At 49.7% G+C, this 18,137-nt stretch overlaps 1 protein-coding gene across 4 annotated transcripts; it reads right to left on the bottom strand.

Annotated features, from left to right (window-relative positions):
* Window positions 1-46: 46 nt before the first annotated feature.
* LOC117139696 (dynein heavy chain, cytoplasmic) lies at window positions 47-18,088 on the bottom strand. 4 transcript variants are annotated; one of them, XM_033302206.1, is made up of 14 exons: window positions 17,845-18,088; window positions 16,078-16,652; window positions 15,181-16,015; window positions 14,514-15,117; window positions 14,355-14,460; window positions 13,626-13,781; window positions 9,502-13,557; window positions 9,212-9,238; window positions 8,001-9,153; window positions 5,832-7,940; window positions 4,552-4,750; window positions 4,050-4,167; window positions 390-3,988; window positions 47-330 (listed from the first exon to the last, which is right to left on the bottom strand). In XM_033302206.1, exons 1-14 carry the CDS (start codon window positions 18,086-18,088, stop codon window positions 165-167), a joined length of 13,947 nt encoding a protein of 4,648 aa, XP_033158097.1. In that variant the 3' UTR covers window positions 47-164. The 4 variants fall into 4 exon arrangements, with proteins under 4 accessions (XP_033158097.1, XP_033158098.1, XP_033158099.1 ...); XM_033302207.1 differs by lacking the exon at window positions 4,552-4,750 and adding an exon at window positions 5,387-5,582 and having other exon boundaries at window positions 165-330; XM_033302208.1 differs by lacking the exon at window positions 9,212-9,238 and having other exon boundaries at window positions 165-330.
* Window positions 18,089-18,137: the final 49 nt, after the last annotated feature.

The following is an 18,137-nucleotide window of genomic DNA, read 5'->3' on the forward strand; positions in this document are numbered from 1 at the left end:
AAAATAAACTCTAGAAGTTTGAAGTATTTCAGTTTAAATCTCGAAATTAATGAAATGAGTACGAATTTCACTTTAGATTGAACTTTTAGATACTTAAGGTAAAGGGTTTGAAGGATTAATTTTGACTTCAATATGGGATATATTGGATATCTTGTGCTTAGCACTTAGTTCAAAGCAGTGGAGGTCAAAACTGCCACGCCTCTTTCGTAGAAGCTATGCGAATCCTGCCCAGCTGCAACGGCCAAGTCAACAGTGAAGAGTAGCTCTGTACGGGTGGAGTTCAAGTAAACCGGCAATGTCAACTTGCTGATGCGTGGCTCCGAGGAAATCCTATTAAAAAGTAGAGCATTAGTAAAGAATGATGCAGTTAACTATAAGAGTGGGCTTACTTTATCCACTTGAGAATGGTGACAGGTAGATCCATCATGATAGTGGAAGCCAGCAGCAATTCATTGTTCTTGCACTGGGCGCCCTGCAATTTGAGTCCAGTGACCCCGAAGCAACAATCCTTTTGATCGTTCTTTAGCCCAGCATCCGTAATAGTCACGTCCAGGGCGAGCTCCTCTAGCGACCAACTGTTCGCCTGGGCCACACACTGCCTGGTGGCCGTGATGTAGGCCTCCGGATTGAGCAAACCGCCGAGCCAGACGGGGAAGCCCTGCAGCTCCTTGGCGCCAGCCTGCGAAACAAGTTGCGACACCTTCTGCAGCTGCTGGACACGGTTGCTGAAGTCCGTGATCCATTGGATCACTGTGCATCCTGCAGGAACAGTATACCGCTTCCAACCCTTCGGAATTATACCGCGCACCAGCTCCGACAACATGGAACGGTGGTGGTTGGTTTGTTTCTTCTCGCCCTGACAAATTAGAACCACATCCTGCAGGTCCAGGATGACGGTTTGCAACAGACGGGAACCACTTGTCACCTCGCGCTCGAAGTATCGGTACAATGGATCCTTGATGTTCTCCACAGTACGCTTCAGCACTTGCAGATTCTTCGGGAGCAGTTCCAACCAGGCAGTAGCTGAGTTGTGAAGTGTCTTCATCCACGATGGACGACCATCCTCGCCGCGACCCACTGCAGATTGCTCCGACTGATCCTCCACGCTGTAAGCCAACTCATCGTCGTCCTCCAGCTGCTGCATCTTGAGCAGCTTACTGACCAAATCAGTACCACGGGTGGTAAGCAACACCTTCTCCGCATTGTTGGGCAATCCAAGCCACGAAGGAGTCTGTCGGTCAGTCAAGTTCTCAATCCACTTCAAGAAATGATCGCGACGGGTGCCATCAGGCATGGTGATGTGACGGAGTCCTCCGGAGGCGCCGTCAACGTTAGCAACCAGGGCAAAGTCCGCCTCAAAGCTGCGTGCGGTGAAGAGCTTCTTTAAGAAGGAAGTCAAGAGGCGCTGATCGAAATCGTTATCGATCTTTCCTCCGTAAATGGACTGCGAGAGCAGGGTGACCAGGGCATCCCATGGAACCTTCTCTGGTGGCAGATTGGTGCGGCCCATGGCCGTGGTGTCGATCCAGGTGTCCAACGTGTCGCAAGCCACGCGCAGATCCGATTCGTTGAACTCGTACTTCTTGGCCCAGCCAAGAGGCACATACCGGAGTCGCTCCTGGACGATGGCGTGGAACCAGGCCAGCAGGAAGTAAAGCCGAGCTCGCTCACTTGGAGTCTTCATCATGCGTGCCGCCGGCACCGTAGAGAAGGTGCGCAGCAGATTAGCTCTGATGCCTGGTGGTGGCTCGAACACGAAGATGCGGCCAGCACGCAGTAGGTTAACCGGGACCTTTGGATTTATCTCCATCGTGAGGAACAGCCGGAAGCCGGAATGAGGCTGCAGGGAGTGCATCTTCTTCTCCAGCTGTACAAGCCATTGGGGAGCTAAGTGGACGTTCTTCAAGAGCACCCAGCGACCAGTCTTGCAGGCCATGTTAATAGCCCGCTCAGCTTGGTTGAATCCTTCGGCTGAACCGATAGCAATGCTGGAAATTTGCTTATTTTGCTCAGCTGCCAGGTCATCCACTCGCCCGGAGGCATCGAAACCGGGCACCGAGCAAAGCAACGCTGGAGTGTTGCAGTTCAACTGCTTGTCCACCACAGAGGTGAAGTCCAGTTCCTGCTCGGCGTTGGGCATAAAGTCTTCTCCGAGCACAGTGTTGACCACATTGTGAGCGGCGGCGATGACGCGATCCGGTCGGAAGGCCTGAATAAGCAGCAGCTGATGAACGGAGCTGGCAATTGGACTGAGAGCCTTGGATTCGTCCCACAGTTGGGGTACAACCTGTTCAGGCGAGCTCTGCTGCAACCAGGCACCAAGTTCGGGAATGGATCGTACCTTCTCAAGAAGCTTTCGGAAGATGGGAAGACGAAGGGCCAGCCGGTTGACACTCTCAATCTGCTCGGCAGAAAGTCCTTCTACGGGCGTGGGATTTGCTAGCAGACCCTCGCGACTTCGCAGGAAGAAGTTGAACTCGGCATCCAAATTAGACTCCGAGGTGCCCTTAAGGTGTATCTTGCACATGAGCAGGGCAAAGGTCAAGCGATCGTTATGGATCATTCCTCTGGCTACTCGCTCATAGCACACCTGGAAGAGGTCCCTGGTGACTATGCCCAGACGCTCCGAGTGATCGGTTCTTCCTTCCAGCTTGGGGTTATTATACAACACCGTGGAGAAGATATCGAGGAACATCTTCAGCGAGTACTGGTAGAGGAAGTGCACCTGGTTCAGACTGTCCATGGTGAAGTAGATGTTGCTGCACGCCACAGAAAGTGGGAGATACTGCTGGGACACAGTCTCGATTTCGGCTATAACCTTGTCTGTCTCGTCCACCTTCTGATTAATATCGTAGGCCTCCTTCTTAAGCGTCTCCAGTGTTGTAATAACCGAATCATCGTCAAGGATCTTGCCCTTTGCGTCGTTGAGCGCCTGCAACAGACTCTTTTCCAACTGGCGCAAGCGCAGACGGAATTCGCCCTGCAGCTTCAACAAATCTGAGCGCTTCTCGTCAATATCCGGACGTTCAGCCTTCAGCACCTGGTTGAGGCACTGCGACTGCAGAGAGCTACGAGTGACCGTGAAGTTGACGAATGTTACCCTAGAGCAAATGTCGGGCGGGAATTCCACAGTGGGATCGCGAGTGGACAGGAAGATGACGAAGGACGGCGACAAATCGATGTCCTGGTCGCCGAGGGTAATCAACACACGACCACCAGTACGACGCAGCTCGCGGTTCAACACCGGGTTAAGAATAGGATCATAGTTCTCCACATCCTGAACCAGCAATGGATTACCGAAACGGAGTGCGGACTCCAAATTCTTGCGGAACGAATCATCCAAGAACGAGGTTTTCGTGATCTTCTTACCTGCATATTCATTGAGCAGGAAAGTGGTGGCCTGACCCGAAGGATCAATGATCAAAGGATAGCGGTTGAAGCGCTTCAACATAATAGCATTCTCCGTGCACAGGTCATCCGTGGGCAGGGCATTTGCTTGCCAGCGGAGTCGCTCATCGGGATTAGACAGATATTCAGTGCGGGCGATATCCGCGCGGTACTGAATGCTGGCCGCCTGCAGATGCTGTGACCAGGTGGTGAACAAGTTCAACCGGTAATGCTGATCGAAGTAACCACCATAGGCGATAAAGGCAGCGGATAGCAACACATCGCCAATAATGGTGGACATCTGCGACTTGAAAGTCTCGCTAGTGGACTCCCAGCGCTCGCGTTCGATGTTCAAACTCTTCAGCAGTGCAATGGAGCGATCCACCTTGGCTTGGACATTCTCCAGATCCGTTTTGATGGCCTGAGCCTGGGAAATAAGCTGGGCATACTCCTCCTTGTAGGCAGCAATACTGCGCTCCAGTTGCTCAACCAGGTCCTTGGTTTCCTTGGCACTGGCCAGATTCACATCGGCCTGCTCCTCCAGGGAACGCAGCTCTTCGCGAAGAGGCTCCACACGCTTCAACATATCAGCGTACTCGATCTGAATTTGGGCAACGTAGCAGTTTAGGAACTATTCAGGATAAATATGAAATATATCTTACCTGAGCAATGGCCCATTTGACCATAGGACCACAAGCCATACTGGCGCGATTAACCTTCTCGAAGTTATAGTCCGGATTGCTCAGATACTTGGACTTCATCTTCTCGCGAACATCATCGCTGTTTTAATAAAATCATTATATTAGTAATCGATAAAACCTGTGTTTAGTATGTTATTTGAATGAATTAAGCAAGCAAAGCAGTCGGATTACTATGGAACAGCGATAAATTTGACCAAAACCATTGAATTCAACATAAGTTAGAGCCAATTACCAAAGTTAGAGTTAAGTTCAGGTATGTTATTAGAAAGTTTATATATTTACAAACCATAAGGCAGCTCGCTTGAACAATTCAAACTAAAACTACGAAAAGGAGTAACGAAATCAACTCAAATAAAAACCAATTCTACACTCAAAACTATAGCATAACATCAAAAACATTAACAAAAACAGGAATTAAAGTCGAGAACAAATGGGTGTTGGTAATAATTTGAATCATGCTTACGTTATGTTCTCTGTACCGAAGTTAGATACAATTGAATTTATGAAATTTTCGCGCATGATCACGGCGCGGATCGATTTCCAATCGGTCGCATTTTCGCCCAGCAGCAGACAGATCGATTCAAGAGCCAATTTGACCACCGACGGCGGATTAGCCATGGTTCGCACCTCAACGAGCTGTTGCTTGCGGATCGACTTGACCGCTGCACATCGTCGATTAGTTGATTGATTGATCGGTTGTTGGGTTAACATGAGAGATCAGAATTAATATACGGTTTAAGCACAACGGTTTGCACTTATCTATTGTTATAAGATTAGGCTAGATTACCATCTAAAGTTAATGACTAAAAACCGACATCATCCCTTACACCTGGATTTAGAACAGGGTTGCGACTCATCAAAGAGATTTAATGTAATAATTCAATAAGATCCCTAGTACAGCATCATGCTAATTGGGTACATTTATCTCTGTAAGAATACAAAGCATTCGGCGAACCGAATGTACGTAATCCTAAGCTAAAATCCACTTTAGTACAACACACATCATATTATATCGTAGTTTATCCAAGTATATAGGATATCATAAGGTAGTTAGGGGTTATGGTAAGTTGGCCAGTGCACTGCGTATGCTTTGGTGTTTGCTTGTATGCTTGTATATGTATAGAGAGTATATTGTAGTTATGGGTGGTTCGAATGGAGATTATATTTAAATGATAAGGATCGACAGACCCATCGACTGCGTTTTAGACAATTGACAACGCATTGCGCGTTTGCTGGTTAGGATTCGATGGGTGAAGTGCTGCATGATATCGTGATGACAGAGAAAAAGAGTTGCGTACGTGATCTTGTCAGTCTCCAAGTTAACGATCGAGGAGATGAAGCTGTCTTTAACGAGGATGCCCCTAATGGCCTTCCAGTCGGTGGCACTCTCGTTGAGCAGCTCGCAGACCGACTCCAGGGCCAGCTTGACCACGGCCGGTGGATTGGCCATCGACCGCACCTCGGCCAGGTGTTTCTTTTTAATCGAGCTAACGGCTGTCGGAGGTGGAATGTGTATATTGCGATCGTGAGTAGAGAGAGGATTGTTCGGTGGGGTTCAAAATTAAACACAAAGAAATCAAAGTAGATTACATTGATATAAAAGTTTTGATAGGCCAGACCCCCCACTAATTTTCATTGCGTTTGGAACTATCTTCATAGTTAGGTAATAAGAGATATAACGTATTCTTAGATAAACTAACTTAGGTGCCCGCCCTGCAAGCGATTTTCGCCCGACGGACTCACCTGCTTGCGCATCAATGACAGCCGGTTCCACCTGGGCCAAATCAGCCATTACGTATTTGCGTTTCTCTTCGATCTTGACGGTTTGGTCAGCCAAGCGTATCTGAATTTCCTGCGACTGAATCTTCTTCTTCTCGGCTTCCTGCTGATCCTGGAACATCTGCTTCAGCTTGGCGTTGGCAGCCTCGTTCTTGGCCTGCAATTCCTGCTTCTTCACAGCCAGCGACTTTTGCATCTCCTCGACCTGCTCAACAGTTTCGGCGATCTTGTTGAGACCCACATTCAGATGTAGCTGCTGTTCTTCAAGATCGCTGCGCTTCTCATTATAAAGCTTGACAAAGTGGTGAATAAAGTCCAGATAGTGACGTGGAGTCACCGCCATGGTGCGACCGCCGCGCTTGGCCAGACGAGCGTTGGCCTGGTGGAGTGTCTGGTGAACATACACGCACGAGTTGATGACCGCATCGCGATGAGTGGGATTGGCAGGCACCAGTGGACAAACGGACGGGAAGAAGTCCGGCGCATGCCAGTTGGGTTTCTCCAAGTCCACACGAGTGGTGAACTCCTTGCCCACCTGGAACAGAGCCGAGTCCGACCAGTCGCCAAACCAATTTAACACACAACGATTGAACAGAGCTGGCGAAGTGGCAGCACGATCCTTGAGTCCATCGGTGGAAGGATTCATGGTGAAGACCACGTGCAGATTGCGCATCACCTGCTGGGTGAACCACTTATACAGTTCGTCACTGGAGTCCAACATAAGACCCTCGCGCTGGGCACCCTCCTTGCACTGAGTCATCAGAGTGGTGTACTCGTCACCCTCGAACAATCCAGGCACCTCTCCGTTGGCCAACAGTGTGTTCATACGCTCCAGGAAACCAGAGTCCAAAACGTTCGACTCGTCCAAAATAAAAGCAATCTTTTCGTCTTTGCAGCCAGAGCGGCGCAGCACGCAACGCAAATCCTCGTCAAAGTCCTCGCTGGTGTACTTGTTGTGCACCTTGATCTGGAATATGGACAAGCCATTCATCCAGGCTACAAAGCGCGAGAGCGTAGTCTTTCCGGCTCCCGAAACTCCAATCAGCAGCAAGTGACCTTGTGGCTGGCGGAAGATACGATCAATACGCAGCACGTGGTCGAGAACTTCGTCGAACAGTACGAGTGGCACATCGAGCTCTTCCTCGTAGAACACCTTAAGTCGAGCATGGACATATTCACGCAGCTCCTCGCGATTAACCGGCATGTAATCCTTGCTTAACCAGTTGCTGTAAAGGATCGGACGCTGCAATGCCTCTTCTTGGTTGATTCCAGGGAAGTGCTTCTGGCCCACCAAATCGATATTCTCATTTGTCCATCGGCGCTCCGAATCGTCCACCAGTCGATCCTGGAACAGGCGCAGAGCTTCATGGGCCCAGAGTCGCACCAAACCCTCAACGGGAAGGGAATCCAACGGGCGGATAGCCTCACAGATACCACGCACCCAACGGGTCATCTCACGTGGCGAATAGACATAATGCGGCTGCATATCCTGCGTAAAGCGATCCTGTGATGCCAGATAGAACTCCACCATGGCGTTGGTCAAAGGCTCTGCATAACCACGAAGAGCGGGCATCAATCTTAGCATGGCACGCGAGAATGTGCCGTAGATCTGCTTCAGAGATGTCTCTCCAGGATAATCCACGTAGATGATGGGCACATGTCTCAAGAACCGATGCGAGAGCGGCTTACGGCCTGGATCAGTGGGTGGATTACAAGCACCCACAAACTGAATGCGTTCCAGAGAAACCCAAGCCTGATCGCTGGCCCTATAGAAGCCCTTGTGCTCCACCAGTTGACGCAGGAACGAGATTACGCGCTGCGTGCCATAGCTGTCCATGTCTGGCAAATTGATTTCATCGCAGAACAGCACCAGCCACTTTCCAATCTGGACTGGGGAAAGGACGACTCCGTTTGGTGTCTTGCGGTACTCGCAGTAGTGATCAAACGTCTTAAGCAGCAGCTCTGGCGTGGTAGCCGATGAGAAATTCAGGCCTACCACTTCCATATCCGGCAGAGCACGGAGGGCCGAGAACAGGGTCATAGTCTTACCAGAGCCAGGTGGGCCGCAGAGCACTGAAGAAAAGGAAATTATTCATAAGTACTGGCTACCACTATTGTCTACATTTAACTTACCCAATGGTTTATGTTCAGCCAACCAAGTATACAGCAGCGACTCGTGACGAACGGTGTCCAATGTGGGCACAACAATGTCCGGAGACGCCACCTTGTGCGTTTCCACCTCGATGACTGGTACCTTGTTGCTCCACGGAACCCAGTCACCACTCATGTTGACCTCGTAGTCGATAATTGGAGCACCGGCTGCTCCCGGCAGTGGAACGGTAGTAACACTGCGCACGAAGTCTCCCAAATCAATGCGCACCTTCAACTTTGCATCTCCGGCAAATGACCAGAGAACAGAGTATACCAAGGCCTTTGGAATGTAGTGCTCCAACTGATCAGCGGAACAGGGAAAATCTGGATGCTGAGCATTGAAAGTAAGAACATTTCGAGCAGCCTGGTTGAGCATGGAGAAGAGTGAGCTTAGGGCCCGCAAACGAGTGAAGTCCATGATGTGCTCCTGGTCCATAGCGTACTCCAATGTGCGGACCACAATGCCATCGGCTGAGAAGAATGGGAGCAGAAGCAAAGCAATATCCCGCTGCACCTGGAGGGATGGTGACACCTCCTCCTCCTTGTCCTTCGCCGGCTTAATGACGCCCACGAAGTCTTCGTCTCCATCTTCCAAAGGAATGCTACGCAAACGGGACAGATAGTTCTCGAATATCATCTCTGTCGAGAGCACATCCTCTGAGAACCAGACCATGCCGCAACGGGAAACTGTAGCCAAAGTGGCGAACTTCAAGTCCTGCACCTCGAACATCACCCGCACGTTGGGAGGCAAAGAAAGACGCTCTCCATTAGGCAGAGTCAAGAGTTTGTTGTCATCCAGCACAGAGTTCAAGTTCTCTACCCACTCGGGATCCACATCACCGTCGAAGATGATCCATTGCCGCTTGTTGATCTCACCACGCACATTGTCGATTATCTTGCGCAGAATGTGGGTGAACAAACCATCGGTCCATTCGCGGGTATTCGGGTCCAGGACACCATAAAGGGCTTCCTTAGAAATGGCCTTGGGATCGATTACATGAGCCACGCCCTCAACGCCCTCGAAGCGTTCCAAAGCCTTCAGAAGAGTCTTCCAAGCGGTGGACTTGCCGGATCCAGAGGGACCGACCATCATAAGACCATGGTTTAGGTTGGAGATCTGGTACAGTTGCAGCACCTGGGAAAGGAACGGGATTGTCAGCACAAATATGGATCACTCCCTTCGAATTAGTTACTTTGTCCACCCATGTGGAGCCGAGTCCCTGACGGTTAGTAAGCATGTTTAAAGCGAATGGTTATGAAGTGGATTATAATAAAATCCTTACCCAATTGGGTGCATCGTTTTCGGATGAAAGGAAACCATAAAGGTAAAAAGTAATCAATTTAGTGAATACTGAATTTAAGTTAGTTGACTAGATTTTAACTGTGAAAGTGATGTTTGCTAAGCAAGTTAATGATTACTTTCAACCCCTTGGGTTCCATATCATATAAATCGATCCAATCATAAATCGCGAACCGCTCTTACCTTCTCCATCCAGGCAGCACCTTGCTCGTCACCCTCGCCGCAGACCAGGTAGTCCTCCTGGCACACCTTCCGGATCTCTTCCTTCAGACCCTTCATCTCTGCCCGAGTGTATCCCACATTGGGGAAAACATCGCTCAGAAGCGAGAAGAGCAGTGGGATGTCCTCGGCTACCAGCTTGGGCACCATGGTTTCGCACACCGACTGGATTAAGATCTCCTGCTCTGGCAGGTTCTCCGCTACTGAAGCCTCGTCGATGTTTTCGTCGCCGCGTTGTTTCATCTGTTCCTTGATCTTCATGATGCGATCTCGCTTTACGTTTCCAGCGGAGATCAACACGGATTTCAAAGCACGCAGACCAAAGTCGTAGTGGCTCTGGTTGGACAGTTGCTCGTCACATAGCTTGAAGAAGGGCACGATTTTGCAGGCCAGTTTCTCGGCGGAGCGGAATCCTTGCGAGAACAACATCACCTCAGCAATAAGCTGGCGATCTGGAGTGGTCATAGCCAGTGACCTGAAGAGTTTCTTCAAGTTATCCGGCAAATTGGAACGGCCGGCATAGCCAGGATTCATGGTTATAAAGATAGCCATGTCTGGTGAGACGCGTACTTGCTTGCCCACCAACTCCACAGTGATGCTTTCCTTGTTGCTGTCCATCTCGTACTTCAGCGCCTCCTGAATGGTTTGGATTTGCTGTGAGCAAGCGGAAAGCATACGCTCCTCCAGTCGATTAAACTCGTCAAAGCAGCCCCATGCGCCCACCTGGCACAGACCGACAAAGATTCGGCCCATTGCCTGGAAATCGAAGGTCTCATCGCAATTGAATACGAGAACGAAGCGTCCCAGTTGGTTACCCAATGCCTTGACGGATTCTGTTTTTCCAGTACCGGCAGGTCCAAACGGTGAGCCTCCAAGGCGTGATTCCAGAGCCTGTGTCATGGTCAAATAGCAGCGGTCCGTCAGAGGAGTCTGCACCAATCGATCTTGAACACCCAGATACTCAAAGCCATAGAAGAATCGTGCGTTAGCCATGTGAATGGTCAGTTGCTTCAGCACCTCCGTTTGGCGCGGATCAAAGTAGAATCGCATCTCGCACAGCCATTGGAAGGACTTGGGCGAGGTAACTCCGTTGTTAAGGAGTCGTCGAGTGACCGTTCGCTTGTGCACAAACTCGTTAATAAGGTGCTCGAGCTTACGGCGACGGAGAGGCGGCTGCTCCTGCAAGACCGAATCAGCCAAGACGTTGAGAGTGCTCTCTACGTTACCCAAAACGCGTTGCATCGGCTTAGATTGGTTGTTCTCAGAAGCCTGCTGGAGGGCGGACTCCACATCCTCGGACCAGAGGATTTGTGCAGCCAGCACTACAATCTGGGCCTGGTACTTGTCACACCACTCCATGTAGGCCTGAGGGTCGATCTTTCCATCGCGGAACTGCTTTATATCCTGTACAGCCTGTGCCAAAAGCGAAGCCAGAGTGAATCGCATTTGCTTCTCCACCAGCGACAGCCACTCGTTGATCTTGGGATGCTCCACGGTGGATACTGGGTTAATGAAGTGCACCTCCTCTCCTTCGCGCGATGAAATACCCAGAATAACGTTGTTTTCCTCGTTCAACAGAATGGCAGCTACACCAGCAAACATTTTCTTGAAATGCTTCTGCAGACGTGCAATGTTCTTGCTGTTGCCAATTATCTCCAAAAGATCTTCATCTCCCACGAAGTAGAAGCGAGGGAATGAGGTTCGCTCGCGCTCCAGATACTCGCCCAGAGCCTTCTGGATCTTTCCAAGCAAATCGGCCAGGCGCTCCAAAGATCGCTGCACAGCAGGGATGTTCAGCACATCCATAACCTTGGGCGATTTGGTCACCTTCTTCATCAACCCAAGAAATTCGGAGCTGATGCTCTGGAAACGCGAAGTCTCCACCGGAAGCAGCGTCTTAATATCAGCGCTGCCAGAGAAGATTCCCTCCAAGTAGACCCAACGTCTTTGCACATCAATCCATACATCAAACAGGGCGTTAATTCTGTTGAGTTTCTCCTCCCAAGTCAAAGCCTCTTCCTCAAAGACCTTGTAATAGGGAGACAGCTTCATGGCGGCCACAGAGTTAATGTGCTCCTTCACCTTGTTGAACAGATCGTCCCAACCGCGGATGATGCGGCACTTGTTTTGGTAGTTGATCAAGTCCAGCTCGTAGTTCTGCCAGGACTCACGCACTTGCTTCAGGAACTCCTCCAAGGCCATCTCGCCCTGGGCCACTAGGATAATATCCTTGACGATACCCTCGTTTTTCTGTAGATTCACATCCCACACCTGGCCGAGGGACAAATCGGATAATACCCAATTAACGCGCAGCTGCTTGGTCAACTGCTTCCAATGGCGCTCCTTTAAAGCATCCGACTTCAGCTCCACAATCAGCATGTTCACCTTGATGTAGCTCTGGATCAACTTCTTCACGTACTCATACGATTCATACATACGAAGACGAGCTGGCAGCTCCTTGAGTTGAGCCATCATGGCCTCCAGTTGCTGACGCAACTTACGCGGCTGCACTGAAAGCCAGGGCTTCTCGCGTGTCTCATCAATCTGTGTCCATACCTTGGACAACTCGCTCCAGACGCCGCGCAGATCTTGTAGCTCCTCGAGAGCCACGTTCATACGCTCAGCACTGTTGTTCGGAACGGCTGATTCTTGCAGCTCCAGTGCCTCCTTGGCCTTGACCACGTTGTCCCGCTCCTCCTTCAAACGCGAGTATTTGCTCTCAAAGATCTGCAGCTGTTGCAGGGCATCATCTGGTCGGATCTTGCCGCCTGTTGGCTTGGTCTTCTCCCAATCGTTAAGGAAGTCGACCGTGCGTGTCTCCACAGCCTTATCCTCGGCCACAATCTTGGCCTGCAAGCTGGCAACCTGTGTCTGGATGGCCGTGTCCTTGCGCTTGATAATCTCGTTAAAGGCAGACCACTCGCCTTCAATGTTGTCCACATGCAGCCAAGTGTTGGGGAACTGGAAACGCTGGCGCTCTAGAATGCGCTGAGCCTCCCTGAACACCTCCACCTGCTTGTCCCAAGCAATCATGTCCTTCTTTAGTGATTGAACGTAGGTGATGAAGCTCACGGCATCCGATGTACTGGCGGCCTCTATGCTCTGCATCTCCAGATCGGTACGCGACTTGGACACCTTGCTGTGGAAGCTTGTCATCTCGGTTCCCAGCAGCGTGCCAAACTTGCCCAGTGCCTCCTTGTGCCAGGAATCGTATTTCAAAGTGACCTTAGCCTGCACCTTGGCGTAATCAATAATAATGGGACCATAGGCTCTGCGAGTATCAGAGGTATCAAAGGTGGTGCGCGATTGCTTGATGTCATTCAAGCACTTGATCCACAAGTTCACATCCTCACCCAAGCGTCCATACAACATATCAGCCTGGAGATCCCACAAGCTCTGATAGCGCAGCCACTCATCCACGTAGTTGCGCACCTCGCTCACCTTTTGCTCGATAGCTCCATAGGCATTCTCCAAAATCTTTCCCTCGGGCAGCTTGGTCAACAGGTTCCGGTATGTCTGAGAAACATGCTTTTCCAATCCCACCTGGTAGCGGGTGCTTTGCAGACGCACTTGGGACGTGACGATCGCCTGCCAGGCAAAGAATTGCTGCATGATTTGGAAACGGGCTTCCTCAATGGATGGATACAGATACATCTGCTGGTTGGTGATACGAATCTCATGCACAGCATTCTGAATCTGCGGGTCTCCTCCCAGCTTGTGAGTGGGCTGTGCCGGCGCATCAGTGTCCATAGAGGTGTCAACCTCCTTCTTATTGCCGGTCAGAGCCTCCGTCCAGGCCTGAATACCCGCCTGCAGACGGTGGGCCAGCTTCTTCTCCACCTCTTCATCGAGTCGAGTAACCCAGACACTCAAGTTGGAGTACTGACGCAGCGAGAGATCGTCAACGGCATGCTGAATCTTCGAGAGGATCTCAACGAAGGTGGCGGCACTGTAGGGACAGGTCTCCAGCGAGCGCACATCCACATCAAGTTGCTCTTCAACAACCAGCAAATCGTCGACCTGTTACAATTACAACGGTAATTTATCAGTAATCTGTCCATGTTTCCCGCAAATTTATATGGGCTCACCTTCTCCTGGAACTGGGTCACACACTCCGACAGGCGGATCACGTACGGATCGAGCTTGTATGACTCCCAGATGAGGCCGATGCCCTCGGAGACCAGGTTAAGTACATCTTTGCGCAGCCCAGCCACAAGGGGAACAATGCTAGCACGATCTTCGATCTATATTAAATGCAACCATGAATTAGATTATGTTTACAAAACTACAAAAGCCAGATACTTTTTTTTTGCATGCGGGAGTTGAACAAACTAAACTAAAAACTAAAATAGTGGTTGCAGATACGGATTACAGAATATATTAACTTTGAGGGGACAAACGACACTACCTTGAATACAGAATTTTGTGCTAGACTCCTATTATTAAGCTGCATGAAAGAAAGGTTGTTGGTTGTTCGGTTGGTTTAGTTCAAGAGCGGATCTCGTGTCTAAGACTAAGGTGATCACTTATGGGCGTGTAAAGTGTTTAAAGTGTGGTAGATAGCAAAATTCAAGCTGCACGCCAGGAACAAAGCAATGCAAATTGACCGAGCAAGTGCTCCAGCATGGTAAAATCTTTTGAGGTGTGAAGTGACAAGTGTGATTTTGTAAAGTGTAAGAGCTGGACAAAGGTGTACCAAGAAATGTAAGGCTGCTATTGGATAAATTATCAGGGATTACATTCTAGCTGTTTAAAAAAGCTACCCAAGTAATCCCTTATAACTCGTCTCCTTACAGCCTTCAATAACAGAATCTTACCTTTTCCAATGTACGCTCATAGGTGCGGACACTCTCAATCAATGATATAGCATAAGGATAAATCTGGTTGGCCTGATGCGCCTTGTTCACAATGGTCAGCGGAACTCTATAAAAGTTTCAGTTTAAAACTAATTTAATACAAAACAGCATAACTCATACCTGAAGCCCAGATTCTTGATGTTGCGCACTTCCTTGGCCAAGGTGATGATCTCCGGTAAGAAGTTGACACGCAAACGTAGAACATTGCCGCGTCCAATGCGAGAACGCGTTGACTCGATGGTAAAGATACGGCCAGTGCTGCCAAAGTTGCGCTCCTGCACCTTGCGGGCCCACTCATGGAACACATCCGAAATGGAAAGCTTGGCTCTGAAGCTATCACCGTCTGCCTTCAGCTTCTGGCCCTCGATATGGGTCTCCCAGCCCTTGCCCAACACATCCTCGACGCGCTTCAAGTACATCGTCAGCTGGTTGTCGATCTGACGGGCCCAAATGATGGAGCCGGCCACCGGCGGCAGATCTCGCACCGAAGACAAACGGCAGCTCTTGCTCTGCGGATACTGCACCTTGAACTTCTCATGCAAGGCCTCGATGTCATCCTTGACGCGCTGAATCAGCTGCGTCTGGTACTCCCGGATAGCGCCACGGATGTGCGGACGCACGAAGAGCGCATTGAAGCGCGAGAAAATGCGGAACATCTCGTTAGCGTTCTTAGCTGTACCCAGCTGGTCACGTAGATGAGCAGTGATGCGGGTCTCCACGCGATCTGTAGGTATAATGGTTTCATTAGTATGGAAATAATAAGCCAACTTTTAATTCCAATAATTACCAATCTTCTCCTCGTAGCGCTTGACGGCGGCCTCCCAGGCCTCGGATCCCTCCTTGGTGATATCCAGACAGTCCACCTCCTTGACGTTTTCGTAGGCTAGGTTGACCTCCTCGATAGCGTTAGCATCGGCAGCGTCCAGGCTGTAGGGCTGTTTGGTTTCTACGGCGTTGCCGTCATCGCCAACAGCCGGCTTGGTGGGCCGCAGCACACGCAGGATGACGGTGCGCAGCTGTTCGTGCTGGCGTCGGAACTTGCGCATGTGCTCCATGCGAGTTTGCAGCTTCTTATGAGCCGGAGAAACACGCCACACCATTTTAAGATGCTCGTCGCGCTTCTTCTTCACAATGTCTCGGAGCAATCCCTGCAGCTTGTCGTACTCATCATCCCAGCAGCTGAAAATCTCGAAGCACTGGTTCATGACGCGCTCGAATTCATCGAAAGGAATGTGCATTAGGCGCCGTGTGCCCAGCACTTTAAGCAATTGCTGCGACAAATCCCGCGATATGGCCTCGATAAGCTTGAGGCACCGCTGGATTGGGTACTTGGTGTTGCGCACCTTGCGTAGATGAGCGAAGATCTGCTGCACAGCAGGTCGAATCTTCTCCAGCTCGGTAGCGGAAAGTAAGTCATTAATAGGGAAATCCTTCATCAAAGGATTGTAGTCGGCTACTGTAGCTAGAGCCTGTTTTAAGCCGGTATCTGTATCAAAAGACACGGTAGCATGGAAACGTTTTCCATGCTTCAGAATATCCAGAGTTAAAGCCACCTCTGGCGACTCGCGCTTTTCCTGAATGCGATATAAGGCCCGCTCCAGATTGAGCCAGAAGGAAATTTCCTGAAAAATTATTTCAATGTTGGATATTTCTTCTTGTATGTCAATAGCTTATTTTTTCTCACCTGCAGTGCAGTTCCCGAACCCGGATCGCGGTTCAGCTTGGTCACCTTCTTGATCTCAGCGATCCAGCGGTTAACACCGTTCTGCAGCAGATTCAGGAAAGAAGAATCCTCCACCTTGTCGCCAAAGTCGGCCACCTTGGCCTTGCGGTTTTCCTCCGCGCACTTCCGGATCACATTGTTGACGGTCTGGTGAGCCGTCAGCGTGATCTCCGGTATGTCGATGTTTTGCTGCAGATGCAGCAGTCCCATCTCCAACTCGGCCAGCTTCTTCTCCACGGAGGGTGCCATCTTGTCGCCATCGCGATCAGCACGACCCGACTCCTTGACGTACGACTTGAAGTAGGGCGCCAGGGACTTGCTGATAAAAGCGTGCAGCGTCTCGTAGGGAGAGCCGTCCGAGAAGTTGATCAGCCGCAACTGCGAATGGATCGACTTGTCCGCCTCCACGACCAGGCCGCGCTTGATGCAGGCCAAAGATGCCATCCGACTGTTGGTGAAGTGAACATCGTTGCTGATTTGGTAGGTCACCTGCTCCTTCTCCTCCTCGCCCTCCGCCGGCTGCTCAGTATCGTCCTCTGAAAATGAAAAAGTTGGTTAACAATCGAATTTAATTATGGGATGCACGTGGACTCTGAATCCCACCTACAATTGAATTCAACAATTTTTTAATAGTTTGGGACTAAATCCGTTGACTTTTTTGTCCCTTATTGAACTTTCAAAGGACAACTAATTCCCGCCTCTAATCAAATTATGTTTACTATTTCTGGCTTCACATTTACCCCTCACCCACCTTCAGTGGCATTCTACTGCCCACCTGGCATTGGACTCAATGGCACGGCATTGGCATGATTTCATTATCAAGGTGTCGACCTCCGGAAATTCAGCGTCCAAGGAAAAACCTTCGAAATTCGTGCGCTCAAGGCTGGACCTTGGCGATGTCATTGCTCCCGCGCAGTTGGCCCCGTTGCCAATGTCAATGTGCCGATGGCATTGCCTTCGGCCAATGTCAATGTCGCTCCCAAAGCCATTGAAGCGGCGGAAGGTGTGCGCAGCCTCCAAGGTCGTTTCCGTAAACAAACTGGTTGCTTGGCAGGTACCAGCTGTTTACCGGCGAATTGCTTGTAAACAAACAAAGCCGGCAAGCGGCAAAACAGCTGTTAGCACTTATCGGCCTGCCGCGACTATCGACTAATAGTTATCGAAGTGAATCATATGTGCTGACGTCATGCGCTGAAACTCGTTTTTATACCCTTTAATGCAGTATACTGATTTTAAAATGCAGTTGGTAAAGCTGTTCTACAACCTCTTTGTTTTCTTTTGGTATTCCCCAACATGAATTCTTGCTACCCCCTCTGATTTTACTATTAATTATGAATGCACCATAAATGCAATAATAATCCTATTTTTGTAGTTGAATTTAAATTTTGAGAACAGTATGATTTTGTGATGCCTATATATTTTTCAACCACAACTTGCTGGTGATATGGTAGGGTATTCCAGCTTCGACTTCCAAATAAAAACAAACTTTCTTATTGGAATTCAAACAACATCTGCCAAATTAGTTTTTAGAAAACTGGTTGCGTATTAAGCTAGCAACCCCAGAAATGACTCACTGTAACCATATGGAAGTAATATTTTTAACTAATTACAAAAAGATTGCCTTAAAAGCTTGCCAACTTTCTTATCTTCGCCAAAAAGACGCCATTTTGTGCAGGTACCATTTTTTTCACCATGGATTCGCCAACGGGGCAGGAATTCTTATATTACCTTTAATGCAATTGCGTTGGACGTAGAGCGCCTGCACCTGGGGATCTGAGAGGAACTTCCGGATGGTGTCCTGGTTGACGGGATCGTCCAGAGCATTGTTCAGCGATGCGGGAACCACATCTTCCTCCGGCAGCAAAATGGTCACCGCCTTCCGAAGATAGTTTGCAAATGCATCGTAATTCGCAATGGACAGGTTCACGATTGGATCCACCGATGTATCGGGGTTCTCCAAGGAGTCGCCCATGTCCCACAAAGGTTTTCGGTATTAAATACTCCTCAAAGTGTGTACAATA

Source organism: Drosophila mauritiana, chromosome 3L (genome assembly GCF_004382145.1).
Source record: "Drosophila mauritiana strain mau12 chromosome 3L, ASM438214v1, whole genome shotgun sequence".
NCBI classification, from domain to species: domain Eukaryota; kingdom Metazoa; phylum Arthropoda; class Insecta; order Diptera; family Drosophilidae; genus Drosophila; species Drosophila mauritiana.

Coding starts and splice junctions, on each gene's coding strand:
- LOC117139696 (XM_033302206.1), bottom strand. CDS start 18,088: ATGGGCGACTCCTTGGAGAACCCCGATACATCGGTGGATCCAATCGTG. Junction 16,653..17,844: donor CCAACGCAATTGCATTAAAG/GTAATATAAGAA, acceptor TTTCATTTTCAG/AGGACGATACTGAGCAGCCG. Junction 15,118..15,180: donor GCGCTACGAGGAGAAGATTG/GTAATTATTGGA, acceptor TTATACCTACAG/ATCGCGTGGAGACCCGCATC.